Here is a 26,288-nt window from a genome sequence, read left to right on the forward strand (position 1 = left end):
ATTGTATAATTGAACTCGGTTTATATGCTTTTAATGCATGATCAGTGTGTTTGGGTTTCAGATGATAGGATGTACCCTATTAGCAATTTACTTTGTTTTCTTTGCAGTATGTTAAATTGTTACTTGTTAAGGATATTTTCTGACTCAGTTTCTTATAATGAGTTATTGATTCAGATTTCTTTTCTTCTTTCATGATATAACAGTAATTCTTATACCTTAATGAAAAATTATAAGCAGCAGTTTGTTGCTTGATTTTAGGAGCTTCCTTACTGCACTAGTTTTGTAACCTTTGTGCTTTTGAAGAATTATTTCATATTAGGTAGTGGCATTGGCATGAAGCTGCTTATCAAAGCAAGTGTTGGCATTACATGGAAGAAAGAAAATTTTACCATTGATATTTGACCTTCTAGGAAAAGAAACAGACTAAAAGAGGGAGATAACAAATGTGATGGCATATTGTACAGTTTCACACTAGCACCTTTTTCACACAAGATAGGGATAGTAACCATGAATGCGCCCATATTTTAGAATAGAGTTCAACTTGGACTGGGTTGGGTTGACCATTTTCTAAATTTTGAATGGGCCTGAGCCCAAACCCAATCTTAGTATAGTTGAGATTCTTAAAATGGGTAACCTGATGAATACCAATATTTTAGTATAGTTGACTTGCCATCCATTTTTGTCCAGCATCATACCCCATTGAAGACTCTCCATATGTAACCAACTCACATAGATAAGATATTTTTATACAACGGCAGTACTTTCAATTTCTCTGATCTTTTGCCATTTCATCTTTTCCCCTCTGAACTTCTGTTACCTAATTTTGACGACTTTATTGTTTGATGCAGGTGGAGTCATATTTACGCATTCTTAGTGAGCCAAAGCTTCCATCTATGTTTCTGCAAGTACTTCTTTTTACTCTATTTAGGTTTCATTCTTTCATCTGTTTTCCTGCATGCAAACAATGCTGGAAACGTATTGGTTCTTTCTCTTAACACTTCTGACTTGCAGGTAATTTGTTGGGTCTTGGGGGAATATGGAACTGCAGATGGAAAGTTTTCTGCATCCTATATCACTGGAAAGTTATGTGATGTGGCAGAAGCACACCCAAGTGATGACATTGTCAAGGTATTCATAAAAATTTGCGGGTTCTGGGTTATTAGCAATTTGTATTGCATTTTTTCCATTGAATGGATTGTCTTATACTAAGATGAGAATCAGTCCTCTAATATCAGGTTTAAAATCATTGATTAACAGTACAAATCAAATCTGAATGATAGTGCAAGAGCTGTGTATGTTGAAGAGAAAAGGTAAGAGAAGAAGAAGTCGAATTAGTCTCCCTTCTCCTTTAACCCTATTTTCATTAAATTCTAAAACAAATTGATGATGACAAGTATACCCTTAAGTGGGCGGCCAACTTGGCAGTTACATAAAGAAAATAAAATAAGAACAAATAACAGGCCCATTAAGTGAGGCCCATCAACATAAAATAAAAGATAAAAAAAGGATATCACATAAGAGGCTGTTAGGGCCTATTCAGCCCAGTCTCTTTACACTCCCCCTCAAACTAAGCATAGATGTCAATCATGCCCAGCTTGCTTATATAGTGTGTCAATTTCCCCTTGGGAATTCCCTTGGTCAAAATATCAGTCAGTTGCTCTTCTGATGTGATAAATGGGAAACAAACTTCTCCTGAAGAGACTCATTCCCTTATGAAATGCCTATCAACCTCAATGTGCTTAGTTCTGTCATGCTGAACCGGATTATGTGCAATGTTGATAGCAGCTTGGTTGTTACAATAGAGCATCATTGGTTGCTCGTAGTCCACCCCCAATTCCTCTAGAAGGGATCGTAGCCATAGTAATTCTGACACACCATGAGCCATTGCCTTGTATTCTGCTTCAGCTGAGGATCTAGCAACTACTGATTGTTTCTTACTCCTCCAAGACACAATATTCCCAGCAACCAGAGCACAATAACCAGAGGTGGACCTTCTGTCATCAATACATCTTGCTCAGTCTGCATCAGTAAAGGCTTCCAGTTTCATGTGACCATGCTTAGCAAATAGAATACCTTTCCCTGGAGTACCTTTCAAGTAGCACAGAATCCTTTCCGTAGCAGCTAGATGAGTATATCTGGGAGAATGCATAAACTGACTGAGAACACTTACTGCATAGGAAATATCTGGCCGAGTCATGCAAAGGTATAACAACTTCCCAAGTAGTCTCTGAAACACTCCCTTATCAGACAACGGTGTACCATTTGTGGCAGAAAGCTTATGATTAGGATCAATGGGAGTGGTGATGGGTTTAGCTCCAAGTTTACTAGTGTCAGCAAGAAGATCAAGGACATATTTGCGCTGAGATATGAATATACCATCCTTAGATCGAGCAACTTCAATGCCCAAGAAATACTGAAGATCTCCCAAATCTTTAATTTCAAATTTAGAGTGGAGAAATGCTTTTAGTTTACTGGCCTCTTCAATGTCATTACCCGTAACCACAATATCATCAACATAAACAATCAAGAAGGTCACCAGAGAGTCATTTCTCTTCAAGAACAGTGTATGATCAGATTGTGTTTGAATGTAGCCAAAGGAGACAAGAGCAGCCTGAAATCTCTCAAACCGAGCCCGAGGAGATTGTTTGAGACCATAAAGGGATTTGTGTAGTTTACACACCTTGCCTTTCATTTCTTTCCCATACACTCCTGGAGGTAGAGACATATAAACCTTTTCATGCAGATCTCCATTCAAGAAAGCATTTTTAACATCAAACTGGTGTAGGGGCCAGTCAAAGGTAGCTACTAGAGAAAGCAAGACCCTAACTGAAGTCATCTTAACTACAGGAGCAAAGGTCTCAAGATAGTCAATGCCATACATTTGGGTGTAACCCTTGGCAACCAACCTAGCCTTATACTTCTCAACCGAGCCATCAGAGTGATATTTAATGGTAAACACCCATTTACACCCCACTGGTTCCTTCCCTTCTGGCAAGTCCACAACATCCCAGGTATGGTTCTTATGTAATGCTTCAAATTTAGTCATCATAGCATCCCTCCATTCAGGTTGAGACAATGCTTCCGGTACAGACCTGGGTATCACATGTGAAGAGACAGAAGCAAGAAAGGAGTAGTAGGAAGGAGAGAGATGGCTGTAAGATAAATGTTTGGAGATGCAATGGGCTACACTTCCGCTTGCCCTAGCGAAGAGCAATTGGAAGGTCAAGGTCAGGGGCAATCGAAGGTGGGTCGATAGAGGGCTGACTTGTTTCCTTAGGAACTGTGGGAGTGGCCAGATGCTCTTCTGAAGGAGTGGAAACAACCTGCATATGTCTGAATCTCCGCCTTTGATAACACCTTTGGAGAGTAGGAGCAGAAGCAAGAGGAGGACCAGGGGTGGGTCCAGTGGAAGAGGTGGACACCCCATGATCAGACCCACAAGGGATGGGAAGAGGAACAGTTGGAGACATAGCAAAGGGTTCATCAGATTTCTCCCCCTCAGGAGGAACACTAAAGAAAGGAGTCAACTCTGCAAAGGTGACATCCCGAGATACAAAGCGGGTGCCACGAACTGGATCAAAACAACAATAACCCTTTTGTGTAGAGGCATATCCCAGAAACACGCACTTATGAGCTTTAGGTTCAAATTTATGCCTTTGGTGACTATGAATATGCACATAACAAGTACTCCCAAATACACGGAGAGGGAGAGAAAAGAGATTCTCATCCGGGAAGAGAAGACTAAAGGGGGTTTTAAAGCCAAGGACCTTGGAGGGCATACGGTTGATTAGGTAGGTAGCAGTATGAATAACATCTCCCCAAAACCTTATAGGAACATGGGATGCAAATATAAGGGATCTAGCAACCTCAACCACATGTTTGTTCTTTCTTTCTGCCACCCCGTTTTGTTGTGGAGTGTAGGAACAAGAGCTTTGATGAATAACCCCATGCGGGAATGAAACCGAAGGGCCCTACTGAGAAAAGAGAGCAGTTGTGTGAATATTGCAAGAAACCACGACATACAAAGGACACCTGCTGGAAGCTTCATCCTGAACTTCTTCCCGATAGAAGAACAATAATAACTCTAAGAAGGGCAGTCAGGTGGGAAAATCCAAGACTGCTAATGCTGCTATAGTGCTTGAGAGGGGAAGTAAGGAAAGTGAAGAAAAATCAACTATTGAGCAATTGGCTACAATGAAGCTGGATTTTGAGAAGTATAGGAGGCTCCTAAATCACCTGGAAGCTACGGTTTCTTCAACTCACCCTTCCAACAGTACATCATCTTCATCGGCTTTTGCTCACTTAGGTACATATGCCTCAGCAAATCATGCTTCAGCTTTAGGTAATCATAAACTCCCTTGGATTATAGATTCCGGTGCATTAGACCATATGACTAGCCTATCTAACCTTTTTTGTTCATACCATCTCCTCTCTGGGAAAGAGAAAATGTACCTAGCCGATGGGTCACTTGCCCCCATCTCTGGTAAAGGAGATATAAAGACCTCTGACACCCTGTTCTTATCTTCTGTTCTCCGTGTTCCTAAGCTTTACACAGACCTTTTATCTGTTAGTAGCTTAACAAAGTCCATAAACTGCAGCATAACCTTCTTTCCCACTCATTGTGTTTTTCAGGACCTGTAGTCTCAGAGGACGATTGGGAGTGGCCATGAGGCGAACGGAATATACCTGCTGGACACACCAGATCAAGCCTTGGGATCACCTCATGGAGTTGCTTTAGAGTCAATTGTGTCAGAGTCTGTTAACAAAATTTTGTTATGTCATTTGTCTTTTTCTGCTTTAATTCATCTGTTCCCAGATATGTTTAAAGGAGTGTCTTTATCTAGTCTTCATTGTAAGTCATGTGAGCTAGCAAAACATTGTAGACATTCCTATTCAATCAGTAATAAAAGATCTTTTTCTCCTTTCCATATTGTTCACTCTGATGTGTGGGGGCCATATCACATGCCAACCATGGGGGGCTACAGGTATTTTATCCTTTTTATTGATGATTATTCTCGTTATACTTGGGTTTATCTCATGAAATCCCGGGATGAAGTACCAATCATTGTGAAAAATTTTCATGAGCTCATCCTCACCCAGTTTAATACCCGTATCAAAATATTCCGCTCAGATACTAAGATGAGAATCAGTCCTCTAATATCAGGTTTAAAATCAGTGATTAACAGTACAAATCAGATCTGAATGATAGTGCAAGAGCTGTGTATGTCGAAGAGAAGAGGTAAGAGAAGAAGTCGAATTAGTCTCCCTTCTCCTCTAACCCTATTTTCATTAAAGTCTAAAACAAATTGATGATGACAAGTATACCCTTAAGTGGGTGGCCAGCTTGGTAGTTACATAAAGAAAATAAAATAAGAACAAATAACAGGCCCATTAAGTGAGGCCCATCAACATAAAATAAAAGATAAAAAAAGGATTTCACATAAGAAGCTGTTAGGGTCCATTCGGCCCAGTCTCTTTACATACTAGTATATAGATTATAAATGATAATAAATTATGCTGAAATGGGTCCACAATTGTTAGTTGCCTTTCCACCATCGGTAACAACAATGCTCTTTAATTGTTATAACAAATAATATTCATTGACAGATAAGAAAGGACTCTATGAACAAATACTAATCATTAACAATGCCCTTTAGCTTAGTCTAAGAGTAGGTTTAATTATTTATCAAGAAAGAAAAACAATGCCCTTTAGCTTAGCCACCCTTACAAGACTTTCATCATCCTGTAACTACCCTTGAGTGCAGGTGACCTGTACAGCATACTCCTGCTGGACCTGCTCCCCCTTCTGGCCAGAGAATTTACATATCTCCTTACAAGTCATAATAAAATGTGCCTCTTGAAAGTTTTTATTTCATTTTAATGTAGTTTACTTTTCCTATCAAAATCAAAATAAAAATAAAATTTACTGATTCAATGGTACTTCAAAGCAATGGTTGTAATTCATATATCTCCACCTCATATACCTTTTTTTTTGTGAAAAAGGTAATATATAATTGTATTAAAATAAGAAAATGTATACATGGTCCTTTGCACTAAGAGATTTTATACATTACACATATCCATTAAAGTCCCTAAAAAAAGTTTATTTTCAAAAACAATGATGAAAAACCATCTCCTCTAAAACAACCAAGAGTAGACATCCAACTTCTAATCACCTCTACTACAAGATTAATTATTGCCACTTTCCTGATAGGCCTTCTGCTAAAAAATTCTGCCGTTCTTTTCAAGTAGGGGAGTCAATGGACTGGTTTCAGGTTGGACTCCATCCGATCGGAAGTTTTATGGATGGTCCTAATATTGATATGGACTTGGACCGGTTCGAACATGAATCATCCATTCATAGAATGGACCGAAAGTGGACAAGGCCAAAAGTTCGAACGAGCCCGCTGATCCGTTCATTTTCATTTGAAGTTTGAATGATGAAGGCTTGAAGCGTGGAAACTTTCGAAGGCTAGGGTTTGATGCCTCCATCACTCCATCTCAAAGTCTTGCTGGCGGTATTTGGTTTGAAGCTTCGAACGAACTGCGACGGTATTTCCCTCTCTTTGGCGATCTTCCTCTTGCCCTTAACCTGCGCACCTCCCACCTCTCCATCTCTGCACTCCACCATCGCTGTCTCCACCACAAGCGCCTAACATGCCACCGTCAGGCCTCCATCTCTCTTCCGACCACCATACCTTGTTTCTGAGTTCTAGGCCATTGGTTCGTTGGTCGTGAGGGTGTCATCCAGAGAGCCGATACACTCACTACCGCAGCAAGCTGATCACCTGACTCTTTCCTGGTTTCTGATGAAGCTACGGGCGTTACAGACAGGGCACCGATTTGATGTGCGATTATCGTCGCCTTTTCTGTGAAAACCCGAGAAACCAGAGAGAGAGAGAGAGAGAAGGTGGTTGCTTTGTTTGTGAGATTGGGAGGTTTCAGTTGTGGTCGTTGTCGGATTTAAGGTTAATTTTTGAAGGTGGGGAGCTGGAGCTAGAGGTCTGGAGGGCTTTGCTTTATATAGAATACATCGGCTGTCAGCATGCTACGTGGCGAGGGACATGCGATGCCCCAGGCTACGACTGAGATTTCTCCAAGTTTGTAGGGATGGATGGTGGGATATTATCGGGGGAGGGGGAAAAGTTTCCAGCCTTCCAGGGTTTGTACACGGTTTGGAAGGAATGTTGCTTTACCAAAGCTCTCAACCAATGAAAAGATGACATGTACGTGTTGAGAGGATGTCGTCTGTTGATTGTTGCTGTTATTTCTTAGTGACCGTTGTGGACTCTTATGGACTGTGAGTAGGGAAAACATTTTCTGAGGAAAACATTTAATTTGGACCGGATTGGGTCCAATCCAGTCCATTTGCATTTCAATTGGACTGGACTGAATCCGGTGTGTATGGGGTTTGTACCAGATTTGGTCCAGTCCATTTGTAAATGGACCAATGTTGGACTGGACCTGATTGGACCAAATCCAATCCAATTGACAGCCCTACTTTCAAGACAAATGGCCCAAAGCACTGCTAAAGGCACATACTGCACAACAAGCTTTTCCTTTTCTTGGACATACCTTGAACTTGCCACCCTGCTATGAGAGTGCTAACAGAAGAGGCAGGACAGTATCTGTATACAGGAACAATCATGCAGAAGTGATGCTAAATTCTAGAGAACTGAGACAAAAGGAAAAGATGATTCAAAGATTCAGTCTCCATGCTGTAAAAAGGACATAGTAGATCAGGCATGCTTTCAACTTTTCTAGAAAGAATCTCCTTAGTCAAACATCTCTCCCATATTACCACCTGTAGAAAAAGTTTGATTTTTGATGGTGCTGCTGTACCCCAAATGGCCTTAGATGTAAACTAGTCCATTTTTCCAAGCAGATCATATTAGAACCTGACTGTGAAAAGACCTGATTTGGTCCACCTCCACTAGCAAAGCTAGCAGGTTAGCTACTTTCTGCTACTGATGCAGTGATGCTTCCTTATTGCTGGATATTCAGAACAGCTTTGGAGAATTATCTTTCAAAACCTTATCCACTTACCAAGGGTCTTTCCAGAACTTTATTATTCTTCTACCATTCCCTAACCGATACCCCTCCAAACACCAAAACCATAATGTAACTGAGAACCTTCTGCATCCCACCAATTATCACATAATCCATATTTTTTCTGCAATCACTTTCCTCCATAGACTAGTAGGTTTTGCAACGAACTGCCAGAACCATCTACCCAAGAAAACTTTTTAACTGAGAACCTTTACTCTCCTCGCATTTGCCATCTTATGGAAGAAAGAGGTATTATATTCCCCAGATTTTAACCACTTTTCTCTAGATCTCTACCCCCATATAACTTCATCTTGGTATGCTATTGAGTCATAATGCTTGGCCAACTTTTTCTTCTTTCTCTGAAGTTATTCCCAACCTTCCATTTTCCTCGGAATCTATATCAGCAATGACTCTCAAACATTCAGCCTTGTACTTGTAGCTGATTTAGCATGCTCTTTCTGCCATGATTTAATCTTGTTTTTTATCCATTGGAGCCTTTTTACACAAACAAAACTTGTCAACCCTTCAAACCAAGCCTCAACCTACTATTTGTGAAAATTATTGTTAAATTCTTCCACTTCCATCTAGCAATTCTCCAAATGTAAGGGATTAGGCTTTCTAATTATGCGTCTAGTATTCACAAGAGGGGTATGTGATCTGAAAGAGCCTAGGAAATTAGGAATTGGGGAATATCTCTTCACACTCATTAGAAATTAGGAATCTATCTAACTAAACAAGAGAAGGCCTTTCTTGGTTGTTGACTAAGTAAATTGTGCACTTGAGATTTGACTAAGTGTCATTTTGTTCTATGCGTACAGTAGGAACTCTCTGTTTCCCTCTCGCTTTTATGCACAACATACAGACACAGTGGAAGTAGAATTGGGAATTTATTATCATAGTCCAACAGCCTTAGTTTTATTATAATTTCCTGAGATCGCATATGCCTTTATATCTTTGCCACTTGAGCATGTGGCTGTTAGCTTTTAAGCTTATGATTTGATTTTATGCATGGTTGAGTTCTGGTATCCCAACCTGTGATGCACCTTTTCCATGAAATGGAGAGAAAAAAATTGTAAGGGGGTCTGACTTGAAATACGGTAGCAATTTAAGGCTGTGACATAGACCTCGGTCGTGTCTGAACTTGGGCATTGGGACCTCTGATGTAGTTATATTATTTCTGGGAGAGTGATTCCAATATAACTGTTTAACTTTGTGGAAATGCTTGTATTTTTCTCTGGCACCTGATTAAAGTTTAAGGTCCAGTACAAACTTTTCTGTATATTTAAAAACTATCACAACCTTTAAAACAGAATTTATACAATATGCCTCATTTGGTTTGCTATGTTATTTAAAGGCTAGAAAACCTCTAGGAGTAATCATTTCATTTGGTGTGAGGAACTAAGATATTTCATTCTTTTTTTCTTTACTCATTTTTGTTTTTTTTTTTGATTGTCAATAGAAAGGTGATTCAAATCGGTTCCAGAAATTGTTCTTAAGAACAGTTACTTGTATGAGGACAGTATATTCACACAGATATAATCTGTCATGTGGCTCCCCCACCTGCACATTTCTTTTTAATAGAATATGCTGATATAAGCCTTGTCATTGATTCTAGGAATAATGAATTGATGTTTGACTTTTTCCAATGAAAGATGTTAGAGTAATTTTGGATTTAGTTTTGTTGATGTGTTACAAGTAATATTGATCCCCAATTTCATTAACCTTTTATATATATATTTGTTCTATTTTGGAAGGCATATGCAGTGACTGCAATCATGAAAATATGTGCATTTGAAATTGCAGCTGGGCGAAAAGTTGAACTGTTACCTGAGGTAGGTTATGTACAATTCTATGTAGAACTCCTTATTTCTTTCGTTGTTTAATTTGATTTCTGTAGTTCCAAAATTGAGTACATCATAGCTCTCTTCCAACAATTCTAAAGGCCAGTTTATTAGCACTTGCCTCTGCTTCTTTTGTTACACCACTAAGATGAAATTAGTTTTTTTTGTTTAATTACTCTAATTAATTAGTATATAACCCTTTTACTCTTTTAGCTATCTTGTCTTCTTTACATATGTCATATACTTACCATCTTGATTTTTTCTCCTCTTCTGCTACCATGTGTTTTGATTAGATTGAGAATCCTCTTTTGTAGTTGTATGTTCTTTTTCATTTTCATTTGTATTATAGTTATTTAGTAAGTGGATCATATCAGAATAGTAAGACAATCTTCCAATCACTGAATCCCCATTTGTTCTTTTAGGAAAGGTTTTTTACAAATATGATTTTCATTGGAAAGTGTTGATGATATTCTAAAATTTTAAATCTTAAACATATTGTTTACCAATGAAATTTGAAATATTGCCAATATCGGAGATTTTAGGGAAAACATATTCTTGGAATATTTTGAATTGCCCCTACAAAGATGGGGATATTTCACCTATTATCACTGATATTGCAAACCATGGATGGAATGGCCAACTCAGCAGACAAGAGTCAGGACATGGTCGTTGTTCAAAGGTGGCCAGGTGGACCTGAAATTGTCCCCCTGCCCTTCTCAACATGGTCCTTTAAGCAAATATGTGATGTTGATTGCAGCCCTAGGACATCTTTGATGGCTTCCAGTGCTTCAGAATGTATCATTTGTTGTGGACTCGCCTAAAACCTTCACACTTTAGTGGTGATTTTTTTCACCTAACTCCACATATTCTGACAAGCCCAACCCTCATCATCATAGTGAACTCTTGGAGCCCCTGGTTATTAATTCAAATGAAGCTTGGATCAACTGTGAAGAAGATGGATTGGGTGCAGGTGGAATCCTCTGGTGGATGTTCAAAGCTTATTTGACACAAATACCTTTGGGTGGCCAACAAAGAGAGGAAGGTTAATGTGGAATTGCATTAGAGCTGCTATTATCTGGACTGTTTGGGAAGAAAGTAATGCAAGAATCTTCTCATTGAAAGAAAGGGATAGTGTTATCTTTGAAACAATCAAGATTAAAGTGGTGCATTGGCTGAAAGTCCTTGGCATCCTTCTCTCATGTGTCAACAGATGATCTAATAAGAAGTTGGAAGGAAGTAGCAGATTCTTCAGCCCATAAGATAATCATCAATCACACTTGGTCACCACCAAATAGAGGTTTTGTTAAGCTTAATTTTGATGGTAGCAGCTTGGGGAATTCTGGACCTTCAGGTATTGGAGGTGTATTTAGTGACGAGGAGGGTAAATTCATTACTATGTTCTCAGGGCAAGTTGGAGAAGGAGATTCCCTGAGAGTAGAAAGTGTTAACCATAGTGGAAGGCATTCAAAGGGCAAAGCTAATGAACATTCAAAAGCTTTTGGTGGAAGGAGACTCTAAACTGGTGATTAGCTGGTTACAAGATGGGGGGTCAAAACAGTGGCTTTTCAACAATGAAAGGAAGAAGATCAGGTGGCTAACCAGAGATATGGAAATAATTGTTGGGTGGGGTTAAGAGATCTGCTAATTCTGTAGCAGATGCCTTGGCCAAACAAGGGGTGGAGAGAGACTCATTATTCTGGGCACATTTGTAAAGGATCTGGTTGCATTTAGGGAGAGATAAGTGGTTTTATCTCTCACAGCCTGTCTGTTTTTAATGTATTGTACCTTCCTTCTTTCTTAATTAATAAAATGTTGAGTAATTGATCTAAAAAAAAGATGGAACACTGGACAACATGGATAATGTAGGAAGTGTGGAATGTGGATGCAAAACCAATGCAATCAAGGATTTTGTTTCATGCTTTTTTGAGAAGAGGTAAAGTATTGATTCATTAAAAAAGGAAAAGGAAACCCATGTACAACCAGAGGCCATACAATGGGGAATACAAAATAAACATTAAACTACTATCCCATTTGCCATTACAAAAAGGTTTTCAAAAAGAAAGAGAGAACTAAGGGTACGCTGTTTCTTGATAGATGTGCAGTGACCAGGATAGAAGTTTCCCAACTATTTTTTGCCACACTTCCTCTTCTTGACAGCCTTTACTTCGAAAGAGCCTTGAGTTTCTTTCCTGCCAGATTGACCAGAAGACTTCTCCTGGGACCATTTGCCATAGCATTTTCCCTCTCTTACTCAAACCATGTGTCCACCAACCTTTTACAAAAGCTTCCACTGATGCAGGGTGGCACCTTTTAATAACAAAAATTCTAAATATTTTCACCCATATGTTGTATGTAAAGCTGCAATGCTGCAACAGGTGGTCAGCTGACTCATCTACTCCTATACATAACACACAAACAGGTGAGCCAATCACCATTCCCCTCCTAATCAGGTTGTCTTTTGTAGGAATCTTGTTCAGATAAGCAGACCAAACAAAGAAAGCTACCTTTGAAGGGATAAACTTACTCCAGATTACATGCCAAGGGACATCCTGCTCATCCTCTTGGGTCAGTTTATAATAAAAAGATTTTACTGTAAACTGACCCTTTCAATCTGCTGTCCACACCCTTCTGTCCTCTGAATTAAAATCTATTCACATGCTGTACAATTTCTGAAGTAGTTGCCCAAGAGGTTCAATTTCCCAATCATTTAGGGCTCTTCTAAACTGTGGGCTCCAAACATGAACTTTTGAACATGCATAATCAGGCACTTTTGCTTATCCACTGCAATCCATCCAGAATTGAACCCCTGTTCCTCTTCCTACTTCAAACTAAATTCCCTTGCTAAATGAACTGTAACTCTTTTCAACTCCTTTCCAAATCGAGCAACCAAATGACTGATTTGTCTCTCCTGGATCCCATCCCTCATTTCTTGTCCCATACTTTTCTTGAATTACTCTGTTCCATAAAACACCCCCTTGTTGTCCGAACCTCCAGAACCACTTCCCAAGCAATGCTAAGTTCAGCTCTCGAATTCTTCTAATACCCAGTCCCCCATTCTTTTTTGATTTACACACCTTTCCCCCATTGACCAAGTGAAGTTTTTTGTCATCTTTCCAACCTCTCCATAAGAATTCCTTCATGAGTATTTAGTGGCCATCCCTGCTGAAATTGGGTATAATGATAATAAATGAACAGGTAAAGAGGACAGAACACTCCTTATTAGAGTTATTTGACCCCCCATTGACAGGTACCTCGCTTTCCATCCAGCCAGCTTTTTCTCAATCCTCTCCACTATTGGCTCCCATATAGATCTAGCATTACAGTTGGCTCCCAAAGGCATTCCCAGATATTTTAAAGGAAACTTTCCCACTTTGAAACCCCATGAATCAGCCCAGCCTTGTAATTCTTGTACCTCACCTACTGCAACCAGCTCGCTTTTCTGCACATTCAAACGTAGTCCAGAGGCTACTTCAAAACACCATAATATTGCCATCAAAAAATCAAGTTGCTCCCACGAAGCATTGCAGAAGAAAACTGAGTTGTGTGCAAACTGCAGCAAGGGAATCTCTAATATGTTCTCTCCCACTGAAAAACCCTCTAAAAATCCGCCTGAAACTGCTCTCAAAGTCATTTTTCCCAAAACTTCCACATAGAAAAAGCAGGGGAGACAAGGGGTCACCTTGTTTAAGACCCCGTGAACTCCTGAAGTGACCACAGGCCATGCCATTAACCAAAACTGAGAATGTAGGAGTTGTAATACACACCTTCATCCAATTCCTCCACTTTGAGCTGAAATTCATCCTCCTTAATATATAATCCAAGAAACCCCAATTTACATGATTCTAGGCTTTTTCAAGATCCATTTTACACAACAGTCCAGCTCTTCCACTCCTAATCCGAGAATCAATTAGTTCTTTTGCTGTTTGAATCCCATCCACCAACTGTCTTCCCTCAATAAAAGCACCCTGGAACTCTGAATTAACATAACCCATGACTTGTTTCAGCCTTTTGGCAAGCACTTTGGATAAAATTTTGTAAACACTACCAATAAGACTGATTGACCTGAAATCCTTAAGTTCCTCGGCCCCTTTTTTCTTAGGAATTAGAGAGATAAAAATGGAGTTTAGACTTCTTTCTAAAGTAGCTGAAGAATGAAACTCTGAGAAGACTGCCATTATATCCTCTTTTAGAAAACTCCAGCAATTTTTGAAGAACTTCATCGTGAGGCCATCTGGGCTGGGGGCTTTATCCTCTTCCATTTCATTTATTGCTTCCCACACCTCCTGCTCCGTGAATGCCCTTTCTAAATTTCTTGTCTGATCTTCAGATAAACTGCTGAATTCTAAACCATCTACCTTAGGCCTTCTCTTCCATTCTTGTAAATCTTCGAAAAGAAACATTCTGCTGCCTCTTTAATTTTCTCTTCCTCCTCCACCACTTCCCCCTCTATGACCAGCTTCTTTATCATATTTTCTCTTCTTCTAGCATTTTCCATTTTATGGAAAAATCTGGTATTTTTATCCCCCTTTCTTGGCCACAAACTTTTTGATCTGACTCCATTTCATCTCCTCTTGGTAAGCAAGTTTGTCAAAGTTTGCCTTGGCACTCCATCTTCTTCTTTTATCTTCCTCTGAGATTTGTTCTTTCTCTTCAGCTTTATCCACCTCCAATATAATATTCAGGCAATCCTTCTTCCTTATGTCCACCCCTTTAAATACTAGTTTCCTCCAAACCTTTATCTTCTCTTTAAGGCATTTTAATTTCTTGCTGATTCGGAAACTTGCTGATCCTTCAAAATGGAATTGAGACCACCACAACTCTACCAGATTCACAAAGCCTTCCTCTTCTAACCAGAGGTTCTCAAATCTAAACAGGGATATGGTTTAGGAGGTACTCCACAGCTGTCCAAACAAATCGACATGTGATCTGACAACAGGCGGAAAGAGACTCCATGGAGAGTTGGCCAAATTTCTCTTCCCAATCTGCTGAAACCACAAATCTATCCAGTTTTTTCTAAGATCACCTCTTCCTAGTTATTTGTCCAAGTGTATTTTCTTCCCAATAATGGAATATCCACCAACTCCCATCCACTCATAAACTCCCCAAAACCCCTTTGACCCCTTGAAACCCTATTTCCCCCTTTTTTCTCATGAGAAAAACTGGTAGTGTTGAAATCTCCACCCACCACCCACGGTTTCTCCCAAGTTCCTTAACCCCGTCCAATTCCACCCAAAACAAGCTCCTTAAGCTATTTTCATTTGGCCTATAAATTGCTGAAAAGGTCCATTCCCAATCATCTTCACACGTTTGATACAAAATGGACAAAGAGAAAACTCCTTTTATTTTATCCTTCATTCTCAATCATCTTCACATGCTTTGATGCACATTTGGTTGAAGTTCAAATGGAATCAATGCTAGTAATCAGCACATCAAGATCATTGGAGAACAAAGATGATGAAGAAATCCTTTCAAACCTAGGAAGACAAGTGCAAGGTGTATGCTATAGAAGAGAATGAATTTTTGTGGGGCACAGAAGATTGGAGGGTGACAGCAATCAAGCTCAAGTCTCTCAAAGGTGGGGATGTCAATGGGTTGAGTTTGGTACCAGTTTGCCTCAACCCTAACCTGACTCTCCATTATTCCCACCCCAACCCATGCAATTTTTGAACCCGATCCGACCCTAAAAGGTTCAACCTGATACTGACTCAACCTAACCCACTTCCTTTCAATTGTAACTTTTTATAACACATTTTGAAAACTATAAGCCATTAATTTATGTTGGAATTTGATTTGTAGCCTTCTAGGTTCTAAGGTGTCACTTCTCCATTAATGAAAGAAGAAAAACCAAAATAAACATGAAAAGAAATATTAGACTTTAAGTCTATGGAGTCAGAAGTCAGCATATTACAAGTATATCCTATATATATGTAGTGGTATCATGACTTGGCAGGGCAGATCAGCCAAAATCTGAACCTGACTCGAGTTAAAGAATCAAAACCCTAACCCAACCCTACACCTGAATAGACCTAACCCTAATCTGACCTTATAGGGTCGGGTCAAGTTGGGTTTACCATTTAACCTGACCTATTGACATCTGTACTCAAAGGATGGGGTTGATCTGTGTGGATTGTCTTGTTAGGAGTGCTTTGGCAAGGTTTATCCACACTGACATGAGGACCCGGAAATAGCTTGGGAAAACACTTGTTCTTACCTCCTATATATTGACCCTTCTCCTAATTTCCAAAGATCCAGAGCCAGATTTTATCAGTGTGCCATAGATAATGGGAAGGATGAAAGGTGGGGGTTGCAAGGAACAGGAGGGGACATGAGGCTGAAGTGAATGAGTTTTAATATGGAAATTGATCAAGTCTAATGTGCACAAATTAGTGATGCAGAAGAGAGAACATAATTGTGTTAAGCAAGGAGGGTGACATTCCTTGTTGCTTTACCAATCAAGGGCCAGAAGGCCCAGAACTGAGAGAGTGAAGTCGTAGCCTCCCAAGTAGGGAGAATGATCCAAAAGGCAAATTGAGTAATCAATCCAACAGTTTTCTGGGATGATGAGTTTAAAATAAAATGTCCAATTGAAGTGCAGGTTACAAGAGGAATGATTAGGGGTGTTCATTTGGTCAGTTCAGTTTGGTTCAGTTGGAATTGGGAATCTAACTGACCTTTTGGTTTGACCCTTTTGACAAACCGAACCGAACCAAATTGAAATCAGTTTGGTTCAGTTTTAAAGGGAAAAGGGATCACCCAATTATATAAAATATAAGCATTAATATTTATAATTAAAATAATATATAATATATTATAGATATAATTGGTTTTTGGTTTGGTTGGGTTGAGAAAATTTCCCAAACCAAACCAAAACTGAAAATGAAATAAAAAAGGGAACTGAACCGAAATCCAAATAAACCAATCAGAATTGGCTTATTTGATTGCGTTTGGTTTGGGTTTTGGTTCGGTAACCAAATTTGAACACCCCTAGGAATAATGTGGAAACAGAAAAAGAAGTAGCAAACTGAATGAGGTGAAGTTGAAATGTGATACTAATTATGGTCGAGAAAGTAGTTGGATAAGGGACTGAAAGAGGGAAGGAAGATAAGGAAGTACAGGGAAGGTAACTGAGAAGAAAGTGGAAATGGCATTTTTGGCTTAGAATTTAAGGCTTAGCTATTGGTGTTCATTTGGTCAGTTCGATTCAGTTTGGTTAGAAAATAGAACCTAACTGACATTTTGGTTACACCATTCTTATGAACTGAATCAAACTGAATTAGACTTAAAACCAAACTGAATTCAAATTGGTTCAGTTTGGTTTTAAATTGGTTTGGCCTTTTTTATTTGGTCTTCTATGCAATGTGTAGATGGACTGATATTTTCTCCTTTAAATTAATTATTATTATTATTTAATGTAAAACCTTAAATGAATTAATGATTTCCATTAGCACATTCTCATTTAACCAATGGTCAATAACAATAATCAATGCACTACTGATATTGTTGTCTTATTTAATATATTTTTTTTTTATTAAAAAGCCATTCTAAGGTCTGGGTTACCTTTAGAACTCCTGTATTCGGTTTCACTCTATTGTTATTAGGAGGTCTCCACTCTTCAAGGATAGGAATGCTCACTAATGAAGAAGCTGCTACAACTCCTCAAGCTCCTAGAATATCATCTACCATGTATTCCTTGAAGATCTCTATTATTTTTGCCCAATTCACAACATTCACACTAATACTTTCTGTAAGTGTGGTGGTTAGGCTATGTAGGGGGTCTCCTTGAAGGACAAAGGAAAACCAAGTGTAGGAAGAAGGCTAAAGGCTTAGGACAAATGGGATGAGAGACATAGTTGTCAAGGCGTCGCCTAGGCGACTAGGCGCCCTTGGCTGGTGCCTAGCCCAAACGCCTTGACTTTTAGCAACTAGGTGCCCTTCTAGGCGACTAGGCGCCCGCCTAGGTGACAAAAATGACAAAGCGGGCACCTTTTATAATATCATTTATATTTTGTTTTAGTGTTTTACTATTGAAATTTAAAAGATCAAAGGGTTTTGAGAAGAGAAAAAGAAAGAAAGAAAGAAAAGAAAAGAAAAGAAAGGGGAAAGAAACAATAGAATAATAAAGTTATTTTTTTCTATTCTCTCTCTAATTAAATAAAATAGAAACTCCATCCTTGTTTTTTTTCTATTTTACTTTCCATCTTGAATATTTATCATATAAAGTTAATAACCTTCTTTAGCTGCTAATTAATATGAATTTGCTCTACTAAATACTTATTATAGTAGTATTATTTTTGAAAATAATGAAATTAATATATGTAAAAGATTTTTATCATTTAGATGTGATGATTTGCCACATTTTTAGAGGAAATTTAATGTTATTAATAAAGAGAATTGCTATTTTTCAATTAACATACATGCTGAATGGTATATAAAACTAGGAAACTAGCCAAAAGTCAGTTTTTCATATTATAAAATTTTTATCGCCTAGGCGACTAGGCACCTCGGTGTCGCCCAGAATTGCCTAGATGCCTTGAAAACTATGATGAGAGAATGATGATTTCATTATGAGATGGACCCCTATTTATAGGGAGAGATCCCGAGGTCCCCAAAGGAAGGAGCCAAAAGCATTTGATTCCCATCGGGAAAGGGAACCTTGGATTCGTTGTTAGTTATTAGGGAGTACTCCTAGGGTTTCGCCACGTGTCTTATGAGATATCTCAAGGACGAACTTTCCTTTCGTTCGAGGATTCCCATAATCCACGCATGCTACTTCCTTTCGTAACCCTTTTAAACCGATGTGGCGCGGGTGACGTCATTATTTACATTGCTTGCCTTTATTAGGCCCACGGGGCATCCTATTACGTGCATAATTTAATGATGCACGTGTCCATTATTTGTTCCCGACTTGTAGTAATTTCGCACCTGTTCAATGTTCATTGTGGGTCTGCGCGTGTCTAAAGGTCATCGCAAGTCCGCGTAGGCCAAAGTTCATCGCAACCTGTTTCGGGCGCTAGCAATGCTCCCTAATAACTGACAGCAAATCCAAGATTCCCTTTTCCGATGGGACTCAAATGCTTTTGGCTCCTTCCTTTCGGGACCTCGGGATCTCTCCCTATAAATAGGGGTCCATCTCATAACGAAATCATCATTCTCTCATCCCATTTTCCCTAAGCCTTTAGCCTTCTTCCTGCACTCTGTTTTCCTTTGTCCTTCAAGGAGACCCCCATACGTAGCCTAACCACCACACTTACACTTTCAATGATAGCCTCCTTTGTTCTACTTTTTTCTTTGATTGTCACAGCACCCCAAAACTGGTAGATCTGACCCCTATCTACCAACCTAATTCAAGTTTCATATTCAGTCATCCAAGGAAACTGCACCTCAATACAGGTACAGTACGAAGATTAGTTACACACTCGGAGGAGCAATATTTATGAGTTGGAAATATGGGTTCTTTTTTCTGAAAAAAACAAAAAGAAGGATGCACATGAGATGATGTATGAAACAGGTAAAGTATTTGCACCATACAAAAAAGTCCTTTCAGTTCAGCTCTCTTGAATCCATCTGTAGCTGCAGCCAAGGGATACAGATATCTCACTAATTTCATGAAAAAGATGAACTAAACTCCATGGATCTGCCTCAAATCCTGGAATCACCTACTATAAAAAATACAACTTGTGATGCTTTGGCAAAGTGTAGACCCACAAGAAAGGCACAGACTTCTGCTTCAAAGGCATCCATCACAGTTTTAGGACACCACTACACTCAGATTTCAAAACAACAGCCCAATTCAATAGACTGATGATGTATTTTGACTATTCATAGTTTCTTGTCATATATAGGAATGGCTGAATATTTTTAAACAATGTAAGTTTATTCTGTTTCATGCCACTATTGCTCAGTGTTATATAGCATTTTTCTGAGCTTTCAATGACCATTTATTCAATGTAGACTAAGATGATCCATATATTGCCTCAAACTAAAGACCACCTTTGTTATTGTGTAGTGGTTCTTTCTGGTGGTCTTGTTTGCAACATACTTTTGAGGGGTAACTGCTTTTATTAGTTTCCTGAACCATGCTCGTTCTTGATGTCTTGTAATTGTTGGCCATGCAAATAATGGGAGAAGAATTATAGTGTTTGACTCTTGTTCTGGTTCTACTCTTCTGAGTCTTTTGAACGATCTGCAGATTCCTAACTCATTCCATTTGTTGCAGTGTCAATCCTTGATTGATGAATTATCAGCTTCCCATTCAACAGACTTACAACAGCGTGCATATGAACTACAAGCAGTCTTGGGCTTAGATGGCCATGCCGTTGAGAGTATAATGCCGGCTGATGCAAGTTGTGAAGACATTGAGGTCAACCTTTTATAATCATTGCTATTTCTATCTATCATTGCTATTAGTTATCACTCAGTGGGATATTATTTCTGATCAGATCTATCTTTTCACTTTACTGCTGGATTGAATTGATAGTAACATGCTACAATCGTTTCTTTACAATTCCTATTTTCCTTTAAATTCTATTTTTAACAAGAGATTCCTCTATTTTAGAGGGAAATCCTATGTTCATGAAACCTCATTATACCTACCACTGGTTTATCTTGTCTATCCTTTATTTGGCATGTAGGAAAGACTTAATGGTGACCAGAATTTGGAACTACATGTGATGGATTTATTTCTATGGTATTTATAAATACCACATAATAGTACATTACACTGAAAATCTGCCAGAATGAGAAAAAGCTGAAAGAAGGAAATTCACACTTCTCTCAAGCTGACACAAGTTTTTTATGATTATTTTCTTTATGATTTCTTTATTTGAATTAGTAAATTCTCTAGCAATGTTGGCATTTGACAAATAATTTGTGAAAGATTTGAGTGTTATTTTCCTTTTTGGTTTAACCTCTTACTGATGTTGTATAAGATGCACCATAGATAACTTAATTGTGAGTCATACTAACTGAAGTTTCAAGTAGTTACAGAACAATGTGAAATGTTTCTAGAGAAGATAGCCAGTGTCAGAGCTAGTGAAATGAAATGTCAGAAACAAGCGTGTAGAGTTTCAGCTACAAGAGTAAATCCTGAAAGTAAAATACAGATATTAGGGTCTAGATCTAGAGGAAATGAGAATGAGAGTTTTAATAGTTAGAATGTGAAGTTACAGAATAATTAAAAAGAATAACTAAAGGAGCCTCACCCCTCAGCTTGAGCAAAACAATGAACATTAATAGATTAATGATAGGAAACCTAAAGATGGTGATGAGCTGGATGATTAATAGAGAGAGCAAACAGCTGGCATCATAGAAAAACCATCAATGAAATGAGGCATTTAACAAGGGAAAAACAAGTATTGTTGGATGGAGTAGTCTGTCAACAGCTTGTAGATGGACTGATAGGGCAAGGGGTGAACAGAACTGAAACCTTTTGGGCTATTTACATAAACATAAAAGGGATTAGGACAAAAAGGGATGCTTGGCATGTTTTACATAAATCGTTCATTTATATCTTAATTATAGTTTCCAAGGCACCTAGGCGAGGCTAGGTGACCATAGGGAACCAAGGTGCCTAGGCAATGGAATGTATAAATATACAATTTATATGTTTCTACAATTTCTAAGCTATTTTATAAGTTATATATAGCGGTGGCAATTGGGCGGGTTGTGTTGGGTTTGGTTTGGGTTGAGCTTCAACCTAACCCATCTAACCTGCCAACCCATTAATGACCTAGTTATATAAAATTAAATGGGTTGGCTTCAACCCAAACCCGCTTTAAACCAATCCAACCCGCCCAAACCCATTAATCTTATATTTATGTACTTAAAACAAAATACCAACTCTCTCTTGACAAATAAGTTGGTATATAGTCAGTTGAGGCATTAATTCCACATTCTTGGCCCTAGTTCCAAAGAAAGCTGATGCTCTCCATCCTAAAGATTTTAGGCCAATTAGTTTGGTGACTAGTATTTATAAAATCCTGGCCAAGGTCCTGTCTTTAAGGATTAAAGAAATCCTTCCCTCCAATATTAGTTAGGCTCAAGGGGCTTTCATCCAAGGGTGTCAGATAATTGTTCAGATTCTGATTGCCAATGAATGTGTGGAAGAGATGAAGAGGTCCAAGTAGAGAGGCTTTGTTTGTAAGCTTGATCTGGAGAAAGCCTATGACTTGGTGGACTGGCAGTTCCTACTAGAGGTTTTGAGGAAGTGTGGGTTTGGGGAAAGATGGTGTAGTTGGATGACTGGTTGTGTTAGCTCTTGTCACTATTCCATCCTAGTAAACGAGGTGGTGAGGGATTTTTTTCTTGCTTGTAGGGGAATCAGACAAGGGAACCCACTTTCACCCTTCCTCTTTACCTTGGTAGCTGATGTGTTTAGTCGAATTATCACTAGGGCTGATAGGGAAGATGTGATAAGGGGTTGGAGAGTAGGCACAAACCGAATTCCAGTCACTCACCTTTAGTTTGTAGATGACTTGATGATCTTCTGTGAGGGAGGCTTTGGTGAGAAGGTGGAAAATTTGAAAGAATTGATTACAATTTTTGAAGGAGTCTCTAATTTGAAAATCAATCTAGGAAAAAGCTGCATAGCCGGAGTAAATTTAGTTTTTGAGGAGGTTGAGGCGATTGTAGGCTGTCTTGAGTGCTCTATTTCCTCATGGCCTCTGTCTTACTTAGAGGTTCCGTTGGGTGCAAACCCTAGGAAGAGTAGGTTCTGGACCCCAATCTTGGAGAAGTTAGAAAAGAGATTAGCTGTGTGGAAGAAAAATTATCTCTTTGGGTGGGAGGATCACTTTGATAAAAGCTACCCTCATGAATCTACCTACCTATTATCTCTCTGTCTTCAGGATACCGTCTAGGGAAGCGAAGAAGTTGGAAAAATTGATGAGAGATTTTCTATGGGAATCGGGAGAAGGTAAAAAGGACCATTTAATTAATTGGGGGGTTGTGGGTAGAAGCAAAGAGGATGGAAGATTAGGGCTCGGGAATGTGCTTAAAAAGAACTTGATTCTGTTAAGGAAGTGGTTGTAGATATGACCTTTGGAGCAGGATAGGCTCTGGCACGTAGTGAAGAGTAGTCATGGATGTTCAGAGAGTGGTTGGGATGTTGGTGCATCAAGGAGGGCTAACCTAGCCACACCTTGGAAAGCAATTCACAAAATTCTTCCGCAGTTCCTCAGTTGTGTCAGGTATGATGCTTGTTCAGGTAATTCTATTCGGTTTTGGGAGGACATTTGGGTTGAAGATCTCCCTTTGAAAGACCTTTTTTCTTCATTGTACTCTGTTTCCTTGTATAAAAATGAGGTGATCTCAAAATTCCTTCCATCGAATTTATTCTTACCAGCTTTGTCTTGGGATTTTGGTTTCCGTCGAGGGTTAAGGGATGAGGAAATTGAGTGTTTGTCTACTCTTCTATGTCTCCTTGATAAGGTCTGGCTGGATCCCTCGAAACCCGATAAAAGCATTTGGGCCATTCACCCCAATGGGTCTTTTTCTTGTGGCTCCTTTTTCAAGTTCCTCTGCCAATCTCCCTCTCAACAGAGTTTCCCTTCCAAAGAAGTCTGGTGTAGGCCGGTCCCCCCCAAGGTTATGGCTTTGTGCTGGGAAGTGTGGCATGGTAAAGTAAAAACAATGGATAACCTGCAAAAGAGAAGACCCGTCCTTTGTATTCACCGAATTGGTGCATTCTTTGCAGATCTCATGGTGAGGATTGTAATCATCTATTTTTATCTTGTAGTGTAACTGTAGAGCTCTGGGCTTGGCTTCTATCTTTATTTGGGTATAGTTGGGATATGCCAGCAAAAGTAAGTACAATCTTTAACCCTTCTTTCTTCTCTTGACCCCATAAAAGAGGAAGGAAAATGTGGAGATGCTCGCGAGCAGCATTGTTATGGACAGTATGGGAAGAAAGGAATGCCAGAATCTTCTAAGAAAAAGGAAGAAGCAGTCAAGCCTTAAAGGACTGCATTATGTCTAGGACACTACATTGGTTAAAGACTCTAGAATTATTTAACCATTTCACTTTTACTGATTGTTGGAAGGATTGGAAGTTGGTAGCAAGCTGTTCCTCCTACAAGGGAAGGGTAGTGACTAGTTGGGTCCCCCCTCCTCTTGGTTTTTTGAAGCTGAATTTTGATGGGAGTAGCCAGGGTAACCTGGGTCCCTCTGGGATGGGGGGTGTACTGAGGAATGAGGCTGGAGAGGTTGTCTTAATCTACTCTGGCCCTTTAGGAGTTGGGAACTCTATTCGGGCAGAACTGTTAGCTGCAATACAAGGAATACTTCTTGCAAAAGAAGTGGGCGTGGAGCAGCTTTTGATTGAAGGAGACTCTAAGACAGTGGTGGACTGGTTAAATAATCCGGAGGATGTCACTTGGGGCTGCAAAAATGAGTTAAAGAAATTCAAATGGGTGACAAGAAATATGTCTATAATAGTACAATGGGTTGGGAGATCAGCTAATGCTTTTACTGATGTCTTGGCAAAACAAGGGATAAATAGGGAAACATTGTTCTGGGCACAATTGTAACTATTGTTTTAATTTCAACATTCATGTTTTCTCTGTTGTAGTTTGTGTATTTGCTGTTTGGAGAGGCTGCTCCTCGTGCCTCTAAGGGGATTTTCTTGTATCTATTCATTATTTTAATGGAATTGATGTTATTTATCAAAAAACAAAGTTGGTCATAGCTTGGTGGTAATAGTAGTTGCTATTTACACAAGTGGTTAAGATTCAAATCACATTACATGCATGTTATTTTTACACAAGTGGCAAAGCCATTTGACTATGTTCGGGTTTCGGGTTTGATCGAACCACTTAGGTTCAAATCGGTCAGACCAACTTGAATTGTCTTCGAGCTAGTCACATCAAGGGTGGTTGAATCGTTTAGATCTGGATCAATCCGATCGGACTAGACTAGACTGGTTCAGTCAATGGCGGATTAACTTGGACCAGCCCATATCAGGTTTGTTCACGGGTTTGGGACCGAGCCGACTGGCCCGAAGCGGGTCAAGAGAAGTAAATCGGACCGGTTTGGATTTGAGTCGGGTTGTGCGGATATGGCCCGAACGATCCCAAACGAGCAAATCAATCGGGGCGGATTTTGGTTCAGGCCAAACCATCACGGACGGACTGGATTCGGGTCGCCCCCGAACCGGCCTATTCATGGCCGGGTCGAGTTCGGGCTGGGATTACCGACCCAAACAAACTGAACCGAGGTGATCAGGTTTGTTCTCCCCTTCGTTTTTCAGATGGCCTAAGAAGCGAGGGAAGATGATGTGGAGGAGTATTAGGGCAGCCGTGTGTTGGTCACTATGGGAGGAAAGAAACTCTCGAATATTTTCAGAAAAGGAAAGATCCCTGGAAGAACTATTAGACCTAATACTTTTAAGGGCTGCCCACTGGCTAAAAACTATGGAACTGTTCTCAGACTTTCCTATTGCTGACCTGTTAAGAAACTGGAAAGAGATAGCAACCTCTACTCTGTGTAAGAGGACTCTTAGTCCCTTGTGGTCCCCTCGTCCCTCCGGATTTATAAGTGAATTTTGATGGCAGTAGCATAAGGAATCCAGGGCCCTCTGGGATTGGGGGAGTTTTCAAGAATGAGGAAGGGATTGTTATTGCTCTGTTCTCTGGCCCTATTGGAGAAGGAGACTCTATTAGGGCTGAGATCCTTGCAGCTTTGGAAGGGGTTCAAAGAGCAAGGGAACTAAATATCAGTCGGCTGATTTTGGAAGGTGATTCAAAGGTGGTGATTAGCTGGTTGAAGAAAGAGGACAGTGGCTTGTGGAGTTACAATAATGAAAAGAAAAAATTCTTATGGCTATGTAGAGGCATTGAGATACAATACAACTGGGTGAAAAGGACTGCTAATTCTTTTGCAGATGGGTTGGCCAAGCAAGGGGTGAATAGGGAGGCTATTTTTTGGGCTAATTTTTAATCTTCTTTCATTGTAATTTTCTGATGGGGAGATAAAACTCTTTATCTCCCCCTTTTTTGTACCTAAAGCTTCATAATTCTTAATAAAGTTTCTGTTATTGAAAAAAAAATATATATTTAGACCAAGTTGAGCTGGTCCGGACTCGGGTCAAGTTGATTTGGAGTTATGTCGATTTGGGTCAAGTGTGTTGATTCGAGACAAAAGTAATTTTAGTCAACAATTAATAGAAAATTAATGCATTAATTATAAATTATTTCATTTAAATGAAGAAAATAAAAAAATGGCTAAGGAATTAATACTTGTATCTGTAGTGGTTAAACCAATGGTTATCCACAACCCAACCCAACCCATTTAAATTGACCCAATGGGTGATCAACCCATTTCCAACCTGCCAAGTAAATGGGCAGGTTGGGTGGGTTACATACTGAGTGGATTGGGTGAAAAATTGCCACCCCTAGTTATATA

General features: G+C 39.3%; 1 protein-coding gene across 1 annotated transcript in view; it reads left to right on the forward strand.

Annotated features, from left to right (window-relative positions):
• Positions 1-26,288, forward strand: part of LOC104590425 (Adaptin family protein) — a 75,737-nt gene that overhangs the window by 41,850 nt on the left and 7,599 nt on the right. The window contains exons 7-10 of the mRNA XM_010249092.3: positions 849-905; positions 1,012-1,128; positions 9,804-9,881; positions 20,107-20,250. Of these exons, the coding sequence (XP_010247394.1) occupies positions 849-905; positions 1,012-1,128; positions 9,804-9,881; positions 20,107-20,250 (396 nt within the window). The remainder of the gene's footprint in view (positions 1-848; positions 906-1,011; positions 1,129-9,803; positions 9,882-20,106; positions 20,251-26,288) is intronic.

This window comes from Nelumbo nucifera, chromosome 1, assembly GCF_055504915.1.
Source record: "Nelumbo nucifera cultivar China Antique chromosome 1, China Antique-T2T, whole genome shotgun sequence".
NCBI lineage: Eukaryota > Viridiplantae > Streptophyta > Magnoliopsida > Proteales > Nelumbonaceae > Nelumbo > Nelumbo nucifera.